This window comes from Nerophis lumbriciformis, linkage group LG23 (genome assembly GCF_033978685.3).
Source record: "Nerophis lumbriciformis linkage group LG23, RoL_Nlum_v2.1, whole genome shotgun sequence".
Classification (NCBI taxonomy): Eukaryota; Metazoa; Chordata; class Actinopteri; order Syngnathiformes; family Syngnathidae; genus Nerophis; species Nerophis lumbriciformis.
In genome coordinates, this window is record NC_084570.2 from 32,721,144 (window position 1) to 32,739,160 (window position 18,017).

Sequence of the window (18,017 nt, forward strand, 5' to 3'; positions counted from 1 at the left end):
ATACACACACAAATATAATATATATATATATATATATATATGTATATATATACACATAGAAACACACATATATATATTGTGAGTGTGAATGTTGTCTGTCTATCTGTGTTGTCCCTGCGATGAGGTGGTGACTTGTCCAGGGTGTACCCCGCCTACCGCCCGAATGCAGCTGAGATAGACTCCAGCACCCCCGCGACCCCGAAAGGGATGGATGGATTGACACACATGTATACATATACACATATATATACACATTACCACACACATTTATACATATACATATACTGTATATACATATTAGTGTTCTCCAGACTCCAGATACCAATATTTTGTCATCGTTACCAAAATTATTTCGATACCTTTTGGTACTTTTCTAAATAAAGGGGACCACAAAAAATTGCATTACTGGCTTTATTTTACCAACAAATCTTAGGGTACATTAAACATATTGCAATGTTTATTATTGCAATTTAGTCCTTAAATAAAATAGTGAACATACTAGACAACTTGTCTTTTCGTAGTAAGTAAACAAACAAAGGCTCCTAATTAGTCTGCTGACGTATGCAGTAACATATTGTGTCATTTATATTCTATTATTTTGTCAACATTATTAAGGACAAGTGGTAGAAAATGTATTATTAATCTACTTGTTCATTTACTGTTAATATCTGCTTCTTTTCTGTTTTAACATGTTCTATCTACACTTCTGTTAAAATGTAATAATCAATTATTCTTCTGTTGTTTGATACTTTACATTCATTTTTGGATGATACCACACATGTAGGTATAAATCCGATACCAAGTAGTTACAGGATCATACATTAGTCATATTCAAAGTCCTCATGTGTCCAGGGACGTATTTCCTGAGTTTGTAAACATAATATGAATTTTACAAAAAGGAAAGAAGATTTTGTGATGCCAAAAAATATTGACGTAATCATAGTAGTATTGACTAAATACGTGCCTGTACTTCATATCATTACAGTGGATGTCAGGTGTAGATCCATCCATGGCGTTTGTTTACATTTTGACGCCAGTGAGCTATTGTATCCTCCTACGGTGTGTAGTGAAGCATGTTTAGCTATTCCTCCTCCTTCAGTGATTATGGTACATGTAAGAAACGTACTTTATTTGTCGCCATGGAGACAAGGATTAGTGATTTAGAAGTAGCTAAAACACTGTCGACGGCGGATGGACGTTAGCCGCTAGCTAGCTAGCCATGTCTTAAAGCACCTCTTCCTGAGGGTGTTTCAGTGTTATAATAATTTATCTTTACTTTTTACCCCAAAATGCGTCCAGTCTCCCTTTTCTGTCTACACACTGTGTCTGCTTGTAAGTACTCTGTGTGTGTGCGCTGCTGAACATGCTCCTCTGCTCGTAAACCAGCAATGACTCGACGTGACGACGACGCGGGCGGGTGGTGGACCGGTATGTTTTAGAGGCGGTATAGTACCGAAAATGATGCATTAGTATTGCGGTACTATACTATTACCGGTATACCGTACAACCCTAATACATATATACATACAAATACATATATACAGTGTTTCCCACACATTCATTTATTTGTGGCGGCCCGCCACGAAAGAATTACGTCCGCCACAAATGGATTTTTCGGCTTTTGACTCGCTCGACCGCTCATAAAAGCAATGGGACTGTCTGTGAATGTTGCTTGTAGTTACACCTCCGGTGCAGTAGGTGGCGGTAGCCTACTATGCATTGTAACTCCGCCAATAGCACTTAACCTGGTGGGCCAGAAGAAGAAGAAGAAGAAGAAGAAGAAGAGGGACGGACGGGATCAAAATATTCGCCGGCTACTTTTCATAATGATGGCGCTTCCTACGTTTCTACCTCAAACGTCCAAAAGCTGCTGAAAGCCTTGATCCAGGATGCCATGGGGAAAAAACTTAAATGGTGCCTTTTGGCGATAGTTAGCAGCTTGGTGGCTCATAGCCGGCTAGCTAACGCTTGCTAGCGTGGTAGCATTGCTTCATTTTTACAGGTGTTATAGGTAGATAGTAGTGATGGGTCCGGCAACACCGATGCATCGGCGCATGCGTCGAGCTCATAGAGCGAAACCCTGTGTCGGTGCGCGTACGGCTTTTAGAAAGTCACGTGACCGATCATGAGCTGTTTTGGTCACGTGACCGATACACGAACTCTGTGCCCTGTGAACGGCTCTTTTCTACAGCCGGAGAAATAATAACTAAGAAGAGAAAGCGTCTAAAATTGAATACCTTGGAAAAACTGTTTTGTTTTTTTAATAAAAATGTGTAAAAAAATAATAATAATAATTTCCAGGTCCACAAGCATCCTCATTCACAACACGTTCTCTTAGATTTCCATGTTATGATACATGTTCACATTATTTATTGACTGTATCTAAAAAAGACAAAAAATATATTTTTATTTAAATGAAGTTATGAAATAATCCTAAATGAAATACAATGACTTGGTTTATATTATTGTATATACTAGGTCAGTGGTTCTCAACCTTTTTTCAGCAATGTACCCCCTGTGAATTTTTTTTAAATTCAAGTACCCCCTAATCAGAGCAAAGCATTTTTGGTTGAAAAAAAAAAAGATGAAGTAAAATACAGCACTATGTCATCAGTTTCTGATTTATTAAATTGTATAACAGTGCAAAATATTGCTCATTTGTACTGGTCTTTCTTGAACTATTTGGAAAAAATATATAAAAATAGCTAAAAACTTGTTGAAAAATAAACAAGTGATTCAATTATAAATAAAGATTTCTACACCTAGAAGTAATAATCAACTTAAAGTGCCCTCTTTGGGGATTGTATTAGAACTCCATCTGGATTCATGAACTTAATTCTAAACATTTCTTCACAAAAAAAAAAATCTTTAACATCAATATTTATGGAACATGTCCACAAAAAATCTAGCTGTCAACACTGAATATTGCATTGTTGCATTTCTTTTCACAGTTCTTTTTGACAGACATTTTAGTGACAAACCTGAGCTTGTGCTTCACGGAGTTTATGAACTTACATTCATATTTTGTTGAAGTATTATTCAATAAGTATATTTATAAAGGATTTTTGAATTGTTGCTATTTTTAGAATATTTTTTTAAAATCTCACGTACCCCTTGGCATACCTTCAAGTACCCCCAGGGGTACGCGTACCCCCATTTGAGAACCACTGTACTAGGTCATAAAATCAGTGTCAGTTGAGTCGGTCCATAGGTTGCCTGTAGGGATTTTTAATGTCCAGCAGATGTCAGTATTTAGTGACACAGTATCGACACAGTATCAATACAGTTTTGCAATGTGTCGAAGCGCTTCATGAGGCCTCATCAACCCATCACTAGTAGATAGGTTATAGCTGCATCGCTCGCGGCTCGTCATATATTTAACGTTAATCCGCGATTTCACCGAGCGTTTCACTGACGGTGAGCAGCCTGACGCTGCTTCATTAACACCGCCGCTCTTTGACTCGGGGGCCGGGCAGACGCACGTAGTAACAGTCACGTGTTTTCATACCGACGAGCTAACGTGTCCAGGTTATAACCCTGTTGTCAATAAACACACATGGACTGAAGCTAAATTGTCCACTGCAGCATGTGAATGCAATGAAAAGAATAAAATCTGAGCCAACCAGCTGTTAAAATGTTGTCCAGGTTAATGTTTTGGCCATTAAAGGCCCTTCATTTCAAGATTTCAACTGTGATCGGGCTTTAAACAGGTGGCTGACCTGTTCAGATGGGTGTAACTGCTACTGGTCAAATAATGTGAAATAGCATTTAATTTTACATGTATGCAATGCCATTTAAATGTAATCAGCCCTTTGAGACACTTGTGATTTAGGGCTATATAAATAAACATTGATTGATTGATTGATAGATAATAATAATAATAATAAATACTGTGTAGTGTTGTAAATAGTCAACGGGAAGGATTTTAGTAAGATATAAGCCATGAGCACTACACAGCCAGAAAAAAACCTAAGCAGGACAAGTAAAAATATTGGGGCAAGTAGATTTGAGAAGTCAGGCAAGTAGAAAAAAACCTTAACGTTGAACCCTGCATGTGTTGAGCTGCTGCCGCTTAAGGTTAGACGGCACTGTACATAGAGCGCTTCTGCTCGTTAGAAATCAATTCTAATGTTGGATGTTCACTCCTTCACACTAATGAGTATAGAAAAATATTTTCAACGGCCGAAAAGGGCTCGACTTGGAGAGGAGGTAGGCCTACAGTCCGGACCACAGGTGCGACCAGTTCAGCAGCAGCAGGAGGAGGAGGAGGAGGAGGTTGACTGACTGTGGCAGGACACCTCTGCCTCTGTTTCACTTCATGTTGCTGGTAAATAATATGGTTGTAGTAGTAGGCTAAAGTTAAATTATTTAGTATTCACTAATTAAAGGGGCAGAGCTTTAAGAGACATTTTAGCTTTTATATTTTATAAGATATATTTTTTGTAAGAACCACAATTAATAAATATATTTCAGTGAATCACTAATTGTTCAAATCTGTATATAAATATGTACATAAAATGTTGTAATTATATTCCAACTCCGCGTTCTTCTTGGTCATCGCCGCTGCCGCCGCCACCCCCCGCCCCCGACCACACCACCACAAATAGATGCCTGTCCTGTGGGAAACACTGATATACATACATGTACATATATGTATGTACATGTATGGGGCGGTATGGCGTGGTGGGTAGAGTGGCCGTGCCAGAAACCTGAGGGTTGCAGTTTCGCTCCCCGCCTCTTGACATCCAAATCGCTGCCGTTGTGTCCTTGGGCAGGACACTTCACCCTTGCCCCCGGTGCCGCTCACACTGATGAATGAATGATGAATGATAGGTTGTGGTCGGAGGGGCCGTAGGCGCAAACTGGCAGCCTCGCTTCCGTCAGTCTACCCCAGGGCAGCTGTGGCTACAAATGTAGCTTACCACCACCAGGTGTGAATGAATGATGGGTTCCCATTTCTCTGTGAGCACTTTGAGTATCTAATAATAGAAAAGCGCGATATAAAATCTAATCCATTATTATTATTATTATTATTATTATATACATACATGTGCATATATACATACATGTACATATATACATACATGTACATACGTATATACATATATACATACGTATATACATACATATACATATATACATACATGTACACACGTATATCAGAGCGCTATTGTCACCAAGATGTTTATCATTGATATCGTATATTGTCTGTATGGCAGTCTTCAAAGTGCTATTGTTGCCAAGATGTTTATCATTGATAACGTCTATCGGCTGTATCGCAGTCTTCAAAGCGCTATTGTCACCAAGATGAATATCATTGATATCGTCTATATCGCAGTCTTCAAAGCGCTATTGTCGCCAAGATATTTATCATTGGTATCGTATATCGTTTGTATGGCAGTCTTCAAAGCGCTATTGTCGCCAAGATGTTTATCATTAATAACGTCTATCGTCTGTATCGCAGTCTTCACAGTGCTATTGTCGCCAAGATGTTTATCATTGGTATCGTCTATCGTCTGTATCGCAGTCTTCACAGTGCTATTGTCGCCAAGATGTTTATCATTGGTATCGTATATCGTCTGTATTGCAGTCTTCAAAGTGCTATTGTCGCAAAGATGTTTATCATGGTATCGTATATCGTCTGTATTGCAGTCTTCAAAGCGCTATTGTCGTGAAGATGTTTATCATTGGTATCGTCTGTATGGCAGTCTTCACAGTGCTATTGTCGCCAAGCTGTTTATCATTGGTATCGTATATCGTCTGTATCGCAGTCTTCACAGTGCTATTGTCGCCAAGATGTTTATCATTGGTATCGTATATCGTCTGTATCGCAGTCTTCACAGTGCTATTGTCGCCAAGATGTTTATCATTGGTATCGTATATCACCTGTATTGCAGTCTTCAAAGCGCTATTGTCGCCAAGATGTTTATCATGGTATCGTATATCGTCTGTATTGTAGTCTTCAAAGCGCTATTGTCACGAAGATGTTTATCATTGGTGTCGTATATCGTCTGTATTGTAGTCTTCAAAGCGCTATTGTCGCCAAGATGTTTATCATTGGTATCGTATATCGTCTGCATGGCAGTCTTCAAAGCGCTATTGTCGCCAAGATGTTTATCATTGGTATCGTATATCGTCTGAATTGCAGTCTTCAAAGCGCTATTGTCGCCAAGATGTTAATCGTTGGTATCGTCTACCATCTGTATAGCAGTCTTCAAAGCGCTATTGTCGCCAAGATGCTTATCATTGATATCGTATACCGTCTGTATGGCAGTCTTCAAAGCGCTATTGTCGCCAAGATGTTTATCATTGGTATCGTATGTCGTCTGTATCGCAGTCTTCAAAGCGATATTGTCGCCAAGATGTTTATCGTTGGTATCGTCTATCGTCTGTATCGCAGTCTTCAAAGCGATATTGTCGCCAAGATGTTTATCGTTGATATCATATACCGTCTGTATGGCAGTCTTCAAAGTGCTATTGTCGCCAAGATGTTTATCATTGATATTGTATATCGTCTGTATGTCAGTCTTCAAAGTGCTATTGTCGCTAAGATGTTTATCATTGGTATCGTATATCGTCTATATCACAGTCTTCAAAGCGCTATTGTCACCAAGATGTTTATCATTGGTATTGTATATCGTCTGTATCACAGTCTTCACAGTGCTATTGTCACCAAGATGTTGATCATTGGTATCGTCTATCGTCTGTATCACAGTCGTCAAAGCGCTATTGTCGCCAAGATGTTAATCATTGGTATCGTATATCGTCTGTATCGCAGTCTTCACAGTGCTATTGTCGCCAAGATGTTTATCATTGGTATCGTCTATAGTCTGTATCACAGTCTTCAAAGCGCTATTGTCGCCAAGATGTTTATCATCCATCCATCTATCCATTTTCTACCGCTTGTCCCTTTTTGGGGTCGCAGGGGGTGCTGGAGCCTATCTCAGCTGCATTCGGGCGGAGGTATCATATATCGTCTGTATTGCAGTCTTCAAAGCGCTATTGTCACCAAGATGTTTATCATTGGTATCGTATATCATCTGTATCACAGTCTTCAAAGCGCTAGTGTCGCCAAGATGTTTATCATTGATATCGTCTGTATCGCTCTGTTTGCATTGTTTCTTAAGGAGACATCTGCTTCAATATCCAAACATGAAGTTCTTAAATGGAGGTATAAGTATCTGTCCTTCACTTCTGCACTCTTCTGGCAGACTGTGAGAATGCTGCGAGCTTGGTGTTACCTTCAATAGGCGATGTTTTCAGGCGACGGCAGATGCCCTGCACGTCTCCGTAGGACTCCCGGATCTTGTTGACGGCCTCTGAGCTCCTCAGTTCCATCAGGTCCCTCAGGTCCATCACGCTCACCCCAAAGTCCCCCTCCTGGTTGCCATCGGCAACAGAGTTCCCCGCAGGGTGGTCTGCCGTGTTGTTGGCCATATTCCTCCCGGGCGTCTCCGATGGATGCAAAAGTCACAGTGGCTTGTCAGGTGGCAGGAACGCAGGCTGGTTGGACAGGTAAAGGAGGCGGGGTTAACTCCTTTTTGGGACGGACGTGCGCCTCTTGGTTACCATGGAAACGGGGGCACAGACATGTTGGGCTGGTTCCTCTGCAGAAAAAACAGACAGGAAGGAGAAGGTTAATTAATGACTAATTAAAGACAGGCTGGAAGTATTAGCGAGATCTCCAAAAACATCTGCTCCCACTCCAGTTCCCTCATCATCCAACCTCAGCACAGGAAGTCGCCAGTGGCATCCATCCAATGGCAGAAAGGACATATTGAACTTTAGGAGAGGACTGAGCTTTTTGTGTGTTCCTCTGAAGCCACCACACAACAGTGCCATACCAATACTGATACTTCAAAATCCCCAACAAATACTGGCCATACCAATACTGATACTTCAAAATACCCAACAAATACTGGCCATAACAATACTGATACTTCAAAAGACCAACAAATCCTGGCCATACCAATACTGATACTTCAAAAGACCAACAAATACTGGCCATACCAATACAGATACTTCAAAATACCCAAGAAATACTGGCTATACCAATACTGACACTTCAAAAGACCCAACAAATACTGGCCATACCAATACTGATACTTCAAAAGACCAACAAATACTGGACATACCAATACTGATACTTCAAAAGACCAACAAATACTGGACATACCAATACTGATACTTCAAAATACCCAACAAATACTGGCCCTACCATAACTGATACTTCAAAAGACCAACACATCCTGGCCATACCAATACTGATACTTCAAAAGACCAACAAATACTGGCCATACCAATACTGATATTTCAAAAGACCAACAAATACTGGTCATACCAATACTGATACTTCAAAAGACCAACAAATACTGGATACACCAATGCTGATACTTCAAAAGACCAACAAATACTGGACATACCAATACTGATACTTCAAAAGACCAACAAATACTGGACATACCAATACTGATACTTCCATTGGGTCTTTCTGCACTAAAGTCCTCCTGTGTGCAGGACTTTCTTGGATCTTGGTACCGCTGATGAAAAACTTGGAGAGTTTATCAACCACACTAACATCACACGTGTGTGTGTGTGTGTGTGTGTGTGTGTGTGTGTGTGTGTGTGTGTGTGTGTGTGTGTGCGTGCGTGCGTGCGTGCGTGCGTGCGTGTGTGTGTGTGCGTGTGTGTGTGTGTGTGTGCGTGTGTGTGTGTGTGTAGGGCTGGGCGATATATCGATATATCGCAGGTGTGTCTCTGTGCAATATAAAAAATGACTATATCGTGATATTCGAGTATACGTTCTCACGCAGTTGCTTTTAGCTGCGGGCATTACACTACAGGCGTTTCTCACTCTTTGTTGTCTCTCCTCATAGAGACGTAAAACAAGCTCACCTTCTTACATAAGTCACATACGTATACGCCCTCGCGGAGCAGAGAGTTAGCGGCATGGGTAACGTTAGCTGTGGTGCGAGTGGTAATACGAGAGAAAGAAGGAGAAAATCTGGTAACAAATGGAGGCAGAAGAATTAATTCCCAAGAAAAAAAGCAGGGGGTCCATCGTCTGGCGGTGGTTTGGCTTCAAGCGGGAATATGTCAAACAGACAACCGTAATTTGTCAAGTGTGGGGCAAAAGCGTTGCTACAAAAAGTAGCATTACTGCTAATATGTAGCATCATTTGAAAAGTCACCCGCTAGAGAATAAAAAGTGTTTGAAACTTCGCATGTCAACATCTCCTGCCGGTGCCACACCCACAAAATGCCCAAGCAACCATTTCAACATCAACACTGTATGGAAAATATAGTCAACAACAGAAGGAGATAATGTCCGCAGTAACCTACCACATAGCGAAGGACATACACTATTTGATTTCCTATTATGCAGCTCATTTTTATTTGACAGTTATTGAAATATCTTGTGTGACATCATGCACAAAAGTGCACCTTATTTGTTTTAAACTATTGTAGTGGCATTATGTACAAAAAGTGCACTTTAATTTAGTGTTGTTTTGATACGTCATCTTAGTGACATCATGGACAAAAGTGCACTCATACCTTGTTTTAAAATGTCTCTGACAGTCTTGCACTTTCTGTTTTGAAATGACATGAATGTTTGTGCCACTGCTTAATAACTGTTTAATAAATACAGTTTTGGTAAATTGACTTAGTTGTGATTTCCCTCTCTGCATGAAAGTTTAAAATGAGCATATATTAATGCAGTATGAACAAGAATGTTTTAATGTAGACACATAGAATCATCATACTGCTGTGATTATATGCATCAAGTGTTCATTCAAGGCTAAGGCAAAATATCGAGATATATATTGTGTATCGTGACATGGCCTAAAAATATCGAGATATTAAAAAAAGGCCATATCGCCCAGCCCTGTGTGTGTGTGTGTGTGTGCGTGCCTGCGTGCATACATTCCAAGCCATCACCACAAATGATGCAAGTGCTCATCAAAGACTTTACCACGGTTAACTATTCACATGCGCACGCACGCACGCACGCACGCACGCACGCACGCACGCACGCACGCACGCACGCACGCACGCACGCACGCACGCACGCACACACACACACTGTGGTGCTGCTGATGCGGGTTGCGGATCATTATGGGATAGCGGTGTGATGTAACTCATCATCATCGGCGGTCACTCGTGGTCGAGTATGACTGTCCTCCTTCCTGGTCGTTGTGGGTCTTCAGGTGGGCGTGGAGGCCGATTCTGGACCCGATTATTCTGGGGCAATGTGGACAAGGGAATGTAGTGGTGGTGGGTTTGGGTTGTGCTTGTTTGGTGGATGCGCTCTCCTTTCTTAGTCTGCGCTTGTCTTGTGCAGCATCGCGGAGGTCGTCATTATATTGCACAGCACCCTCACGGACAAGGTTTCTCCACATCGTCCTGTCTGTTGCCTTGACTTCCCAAGACTTAAGGTCTATGCGACACTTTGTCAGGTTTGCCTTGATGTTATCCTTAAATCTCTTCTTTTGACCTCCCGGGGCCCGTTTCCCTTCAACAAGCTGGGAATAAAGGACTTGTTTTGGGAGGCGAGAGTCAGGCATGCGGACTACATGGCCAGTCCATCTGAGTTGGTTTTGGGCAATCGTGGCAGTGATGGTGGGCAAGCCAGCCTCCTCCAGGACGCTGGTGTTGGTGCGTCGGTCCTCCCAGCTGATCCTGAGGATTTTTCTGAGACATCTATGATGGTAGGCCTCGAGTGCCTGCTGTAGGTGGTCCAGGCTTCTGACCCATACAGAAGGGTGGGGAGCACGACTGCTTTGTAGACCAGGATTTTGGTCTTTGCTTGGAGGTCACGGTTCTCGAAGACTCGCTTCCTCAGCCTTGAGAAGGCCCCAATGGCACAGCTGAGGCGGTGGTGAATTTCATCGTCAATGACAGCTTTAGATGACAGGAGGCTCCCGAGATATGGGAAGTGGTCCACATTTTCCAGTCGGATTTTGTCAATTGAGAGGTTTGGGGGCAGGACAGGCGCACTACTGTTTGGTGGTGATTGGTGGAGGATTTGGGTTTTCTTTATATTGATGGCAAAACCAAGCTGTTTGTATGCCTTCGCAAAAGCAGACAGAGTGCACTGTAGGTCCTCTTCTGAGAGGGCCACGAGGGCATTATCGTCTGCATACTGCAGCTCCATGATGGATATGGTGGTGGTTTGACCTTTAGCCCTGAAACGGTTGATGTTGAGTAGTTGACCGTCGGTTCTGTACATTATTTCGACTCCCTGGGGCAGATGTATGTTTGTGAGATGGAGGATAGCAGCAACAAAAATGGAAAATAGTGTTGATGACACATCCCTGTTTTACACCTGTGTCTACCCTAAAGGGTTCCGTTTCATCTCCACTGCCATTGAGCACTGTGGCTGATATGTTATCATGCAATAGTCTCAGTACCCGGATGTATTTGTCTGGGCAGCCAATCTTGGACAGCACCAGCCAAAGGGCCTGACGGTTAACCGAGTCGAAGGCTTTGGTGAGGTCTATGAAGGCCATGTATAGTGGTTGGTTTTGTTCTCGGCATTTTTCTTGCAGAAAATCATGTCTGTGATGCCTCTGCTTGGGCGAAATCCACTCTGAGGGGGGTGAGTCTCTTGGCCAAAACCCGAGCGAGGGCTTTCCCTATGGTGGACAGGAGAGAGATGCCACGGTAATTCCCACAGTCTGCCTTGTCTCCTTTCTTAAATATGGAGACAATTAGGGTATCTCTGAGCTGTGCAGGGATTTCCTCTTCTTCCCATATTTTGAGAAGCAGGGCATGGATGTGCTTGGTAAGATCGGGTCCGCCTTTCTTCAGGACCTCTGCTGGAATGCCGTCGGGCCCAGCAGCCTTGTTGTTCCTCATCTTCCCAATGGCATCCTGCAGCTCATCCAAGGTAGGTGGTTCTCCCATGCTTTCATCTGTGGGTTGTTGTGGGAGTTGGTCAAGAGCCTCCATCTCAGGTATAGTGTCCCTGTTTAAGAGGTCCTCATAGTGTTCTTTCCACCTGTTTGAAATTGCGTCCTTGTCCTTCAGCAGCAGCAGACCATCCTTTGAGCGAAGGGGGGTTAGGCAGCGGTGGCTGGGACCATACACCAATCTTGTGGCATCGAAGAAGCCTCTCATGTCTCCAGAGTCAGCAAGCTCCTCGATCTCCATAGCCTTCTTTGTCCACCACTGGTTCTTCAGTTTCCTAACCTGTGTTTGGACAGCTGCCTTCGCTTTGGCGTGGGCTACTCTTTTCACTTTGCAGTGGATGTCGTTTTGCCAAGTGATGAAACTTGCCGCTTGTTGTCAATTAGTTGCTGGATCTCAGTGTCGTTCTCATCAAACCAGTCTTGATGTCTCCGCTTTTTGAGACCAAGAATATTTTTGCAGGATTTCATTATGGCAGTCGAAAGTGTGCTCAAGTGTGTTTCTGTATCCTCTGGGTACTGTTTGGGCAACGCTGCGCTAAAGGCCACCTGCAGCTGTTGTTGGTAGGTGGTGTCACTCAACAGCTCGATGTTAATTCTTGGCCGGCACTGTCTTTTCTGCATCAGTCTTTTCCGCATTAAGCGGATGAACATGATGGAGCGAATGAGGCGGTGGTCGGTCCAGCAGTCGTCTGCACTGGTCATTGCTCTGGTGTTTAGGACATCGCGACGGTCTTTAGAGCGGACAATGACGTAGTCAATGAGATGCCACAGTTTGGAGCGAGGGTGCATCCATGATGTTTTGAACTTGGTTTTCTGACGGAAAAGTGTGTTGGTGATGACCAGGTTGTGCTCCGAGCACTTAGTTAGCAGTAGTGTGCCATTAGAGTTTGTATTTCCGACCCCTTCTCACCCCAGCGTACCCCTCCATAGGTGGTGGTTTCGTCCCACTCTGGCATTGAAGTCTCCGAGCAGGATTAACTTGTCCTCCTTGGGGACTTCAGATAGAACTTTGTCCAGGTCAGCATAAAAGGCCTCCTTAACTTCATCCTGTGCATCAAGGGTTGGTGCATAGGCACTAACGACCGTGGCCATATGACTGCTAGCAAGCATAAAGCGTAAGGTCATTAGGCGCTCGTTGATGCCCACAGGGAGTTCATGGAGGTGGTTGATGAGGCAGTTCTTAATAGCAAAACCCACACCGTGGATTCGTGGCTCATTTTCCAAAAGAAAGTATATCCGCCTTTTTCTTCCTTCAGCTGCCCTTCGTCGGCCAGTCGGGTCTTGGAGAGTGCTGCGATGTCAATCTCGAACTTCCTTAGCTCTCTGGAGATGATGGCAGTTCGCCTTTCAGGTCGATCACTGGCTTGGTTGTCCGTGAGGGTTCGCACATTCCAGGCTCCAATGTGTAGTTTGTGTTTTCTTTGTTTCTGACCGCGTGGTGGTGATCCCTCTGGATGCGGTATTCCAGACAGGATGTTGCGAGACAGGCTATTTTTAGGGTACCTTTTCTAACCCCCTCCCCTACTGGGGTGAGCAGAGTGGATACTGAATAGGGCTGCTCAGTCATGGGTGCAGCTGCCGAGAAGCTCTTCTGCCTCAGTCCATGAGCTTAACGGCTGAATCTAACACCCACCGCCTGTGTGCCAGGTTGTGGCTAGGGACTGCCAGACTTCACTGTCCTGCCCCCGTTACCACTTCCCGGTCGCCAAAGGACTTTGAAGTATCCGGGATGTAAAATGGACGGGTTTCCATTCGGGAGGACGCCTGCGCGTGACGTATTTTAGCGTGGGGAGACTGATGCGCCTGCAGCCACCACACGGTCCTTGGCAGAGAGGGGCCTTGATCCAGTGGCATGGATCCATGACGACTGGAGACCACCCTCTGTTGCAGCCTTCATCCGCCTTCAATGCCGTTGTGACATGCAGTGTCATCCTCCGCCACTTCCACCGTTGAGGTCTTTGGACCGCACTTTGTCTGGAACCTCCCCCTCGACCTTACCGCCATGGTTAAACCTACCAGCAGCAGAAGCTCCCGACGGCATCGCTCTTAGGTTCATTGGAACACGCAAGGCTCTCCACCACGGCAAGGTGGCAGTCCATGGAGAGCAAACTACCATAGGACAAAACAACTATTTCAATGACACTTAATAAATGCTGACTGCACACATTCTTCATTTTTTCACTTTTGTATACAAACTGTATGTTGTCTCACATAAAAGACTAAAATATAATCCATCTTTATTCCTCTATGTGTACAGTATTAAAGAGGGAATGTATTACTGGATAAATACAGTAATAACTATTATATTAAAGTATTTAAACAGTAGGGGTATAACGGTACACAAACATTTTGGTTCGGTACGTACCTCAGTTTAGAAGTCACGGTTCGGTTAATTTTCGGTACAGTAAGAAAACAACAAAATATACATTTTTTGGTTATTTATTTACCAAATTTGTAAACAATGGATTTATCCTTTTAACATTGGGAACACTATAATAATTCTGCCCACGTTAATCCACATTAAACTGCTTCAAGTTGTTGCTCAGATTAAATAACACTTTTCTTCTACATATAACAAGTGCAACATTAAACAGTTTCAAGTCAACTCATCATGCTTAATTTATTACAGCATTTGGGAAGCCTGTAGTTGATTTGTATTATGTAAATGTTATATTTTTATCAACATGTGATAGCAGGGACCCTGCCATTCAAAACTAGGCTGCTGCATTTCTAATGATTAATGTAACTATAGCTGAAAAAATGTTACAATAAAAATAGGAGAGACTCTTCATCCCTGAACACCATGGAGTTCATGTAGGCTAATGATGCAGTTACATTATTATATCAACTATCAGAGACAGAAACTCTTCATTTAACATGTCCTTTTTTGCTGCTTCAACACAGCTCAATCAACACAGAAAAATGTAAAGTAAATAACAGACAGACAGGGCTTTGCTGTCCGTAACAAACACACACACACACACACACGCACACGCACACGCACACACACACACACACACACACACACACACACACAGCAAAATGAGCTAACGTTAAGCTAAAAGCGAATTAGCCCTCCCCTCAAGCCAGGACTGCGAGCGAGCTGAACTGCCTTTTATATTTCTAGAAGGGGCTCATAGTGATGTTACTAGTAGTTGACTGGGAGGTGTTTATTATAATTTGGGGAGAGTCCGCTGCCTGATGCTTACCTGCTAAACGCTAAGCACTGACTACATGTGCTCTGAATACGCACTGCTGATTGGCTGTTACCGCTCTGAATACGCACTGCTGATTGGCTGTTACCGCTCTGTTTGTAACCAATCAGATGTTGTGTGGGTGGGACAATGCTGGGTGCTGTGTAGAGGACTGACAGAGACAGAGGCAGAAGGAAGCGGAGGCGGCTACTTAATATGTTTGTGTGGAAACTCGTTCGGTACACCTCCGAACCAAACCAAAACCCCCGTACCGAAACGGTTCAATACAAATACACGTACCGTTACATGTCAAAGGGGTAGAAGATGTCAAAGGGGTAGAAGATGTCAAAGGGGTAGAATTGACATATTCTACCCCTTTGACATCTTCTACCGCTTTGACATCTTCTACCACTTTGACATCTTCTACCACTTTGACATCTTCTACCCCTTTGACGTCTTCTAAAGGGGTAGAATATGTCAATTCTACCACTTTGACATCTTCTACCGCTTTGACATCTTCTACCGCTTTGACATCTTCTACCACTTTGACATCTTCTACCGCTTTGACATCTTCTACCACTTTGACATCTTCTGCCGCACCTCAACTGCTGCTTCCTCCTTTTTCTTCTCTGCTACCAACCTCTGCAGACACACCTGCTCTGCATACTAAAGCAGCCTTCTGCCTGCCTGCACACACACACACACACACACACACACTATGTAAACACCCTGCTTGCCACACCCTCCACACACAGGAACTTTTTTCTGAGCAACAGATCTCTCTCTCTCTCTCTCTCTCTCTCTCTCTCTCTCTCTCTCTCTCTCTCTCTCTCTCTCTCTCTCTCTCTCTCTCTCTCTCTCTCTCTCTCTCATATTACCATACAGGACACGTCAAAAAGAGTGTTTTAGGTCTAGACACATCGTGTGTGTGTGTGTGTGTGTGTGTGTGTGTGTGTGTGTGTGTGTGTGTGTGTGTGTGTGTGTGTGTGTGTGTGTGTGAGAGCCATAGTGTTGCAAAATGTCAGATGGAGAAATGCAGAGAAAAAACAGAACAAGCAGGAATGCAGGAGACCACGCCCATATCTGCAGTCATGTGACCAGGGGAAGGGCAGTTGGGAAAAAACTAACAGTGCAGTGAGATGAGCACACACACACACACACACACACACACACACACACACACACACACACACACACACACACACACACACACACACACACACACACACACACACACACGTTCTGTCGTGTTTGTCCATGAGGCCTCTTTTGTTGGGACATTTTCAAAGCGGCTGCTTATCGCTCGCCATTCTTACTGATCAGAGGGAACAGCTAAATTTTTACTGATCAGAGGGAACAATAACAATTTTACTGATCAGAGGGAACAGCAACATTCTTACTGATCAGAGGGAACGGCAACTTTCTTACTGATCAGAGGGAACGGCAACATTCTTACTGATCAGAGGAAACAATAACATTCTTACTGATCAGAGGGAATAGCAACATTCTTACTGATCAGAGGGAATAGCAACATTCTTACTGATCAGAGTGAACAATGACAATCTTACTGATCAGAGTGAACAATAACATTCTTACTGATCAGAGTGAACAGCAACATTCTTACTGATTAAAGGGAAAAATAACAATCTTACTGATCAGAGGGAACAGCAACATTCTTACTGTTTAGAGGGAACAATAACATTCTTACTGATCAGGCGGAACAGCAACATTCTTACTGATCAGAGTGAACAGCAACATTCTTACTGATCAGAGTGAACAGCAACATTCTTACTGATCAGAGTGAACAGTAACATTTTTACTGATCAGAGGGTACAGCAACATTCTTACTGATCAGAGGGAACAGCAACATTCTTAATGATCAGAGGGAACAGCAACATTCTTACTGATCAGAGGGAACAGCAACATTCTTACTGATTAGAGGAAACAATAACAATCTTACTGATCAGAGGGAACAGCAACATTGTTGCCAATCAGGCTTCAACCGGCCCTGCACACATCCTTCTACTTGTTAGTCAACTTCCTGTGGACCTGCTGCCAATAAATCTACCTGCACGCCGTCTGCCAGCTCTGCATCCTTGGGTCATGCTACAAGCAGCGCTCGCCCAATCCTGACAAGGTTGACTTGTGTGATAGTGATCGGGTGTAGACTGATATGATACACATGAGTCTACTTCACTGGACCTGCAGGTGGTGGGTTGCTGCACGCACGCAAGCACACGCACACGCACACACACACACACACATTCATTTATTCACACAAACACACACACACTCACATTCACACACACACAAACACACACTCACATTCACACACACAGACAAACGCACGCACACGCACACACACAGGAAAGAACTGCATATGAGGCTGATCTCTCCATCTTGTCAATGTTTAGTTTCGAAATGGACCGATATGGGTTTTTTCAGGGCAGATACTGATACCGATTACTAATAGTCAAGGAGGCCGATGACAATATTTGGAGCCGATAGTCATTTGCAGTCAAATGTAGCTCAATATGAATCGTATAAACAACTTGAATTTGGCTCCTTCCCGTAACACCATTTACACCAATGATTGCTCGATACAGTATGATTGATATGAAATGTATGATTTATAAATATTGCAAACATTTAAATAAAAACAATTCTGGGCTCCTTCACGGAGATTAAAGGGGAGACATTTTTCAAGATGGCTGACATCATTTCTTTCTGGATGTTACAGAAAGTATGAGAATGTGTGAGCTGCTGCCTGGTCTTCTTCACTTTTCTAACAATCTCATAAATGTCAATTTACACAAAGTTTGGATTATTGGCAGAGAAATCTTTTCTGTGGTCTTCATGTCCGTCCATCTTTGTCGCGTTACTTGATTGAATGACGAAACACGAAACTCGT

The 18,017-nt window shown here is 43.2% G+C and overlaps 1 protein-coding gene across 5 annotated transcripts in view; it reads right to left on the reverse strand.

Annotated features, from left to right (window-relative positions):
• LOC133622224 (plasma membrane calcium-transporting ATPase 1-like) overlaps positions 1-18,017 on the reverse strand; it is a 229,593-nt gene that overhangs the window by 122,397 nt on the left and 89,179 nt on the right. For all 5 annotated transcript variants that reach the window (XM_061984716.2, XM_061984713.2, XM_061984717.2 and 2 more), the window contains exon 2: positions 7,242-7,607. In XM_061984716.2, the coding sequence (XP_061840700.1) occupies positions 7,242-7,437 (196 nt within the window). In that variant the 5' untranslated portion in view covers positions 7,438-7,607. The remainder of the gene's footprint in view (positions 1-7,241; positions 7,608-18,017) is intronic.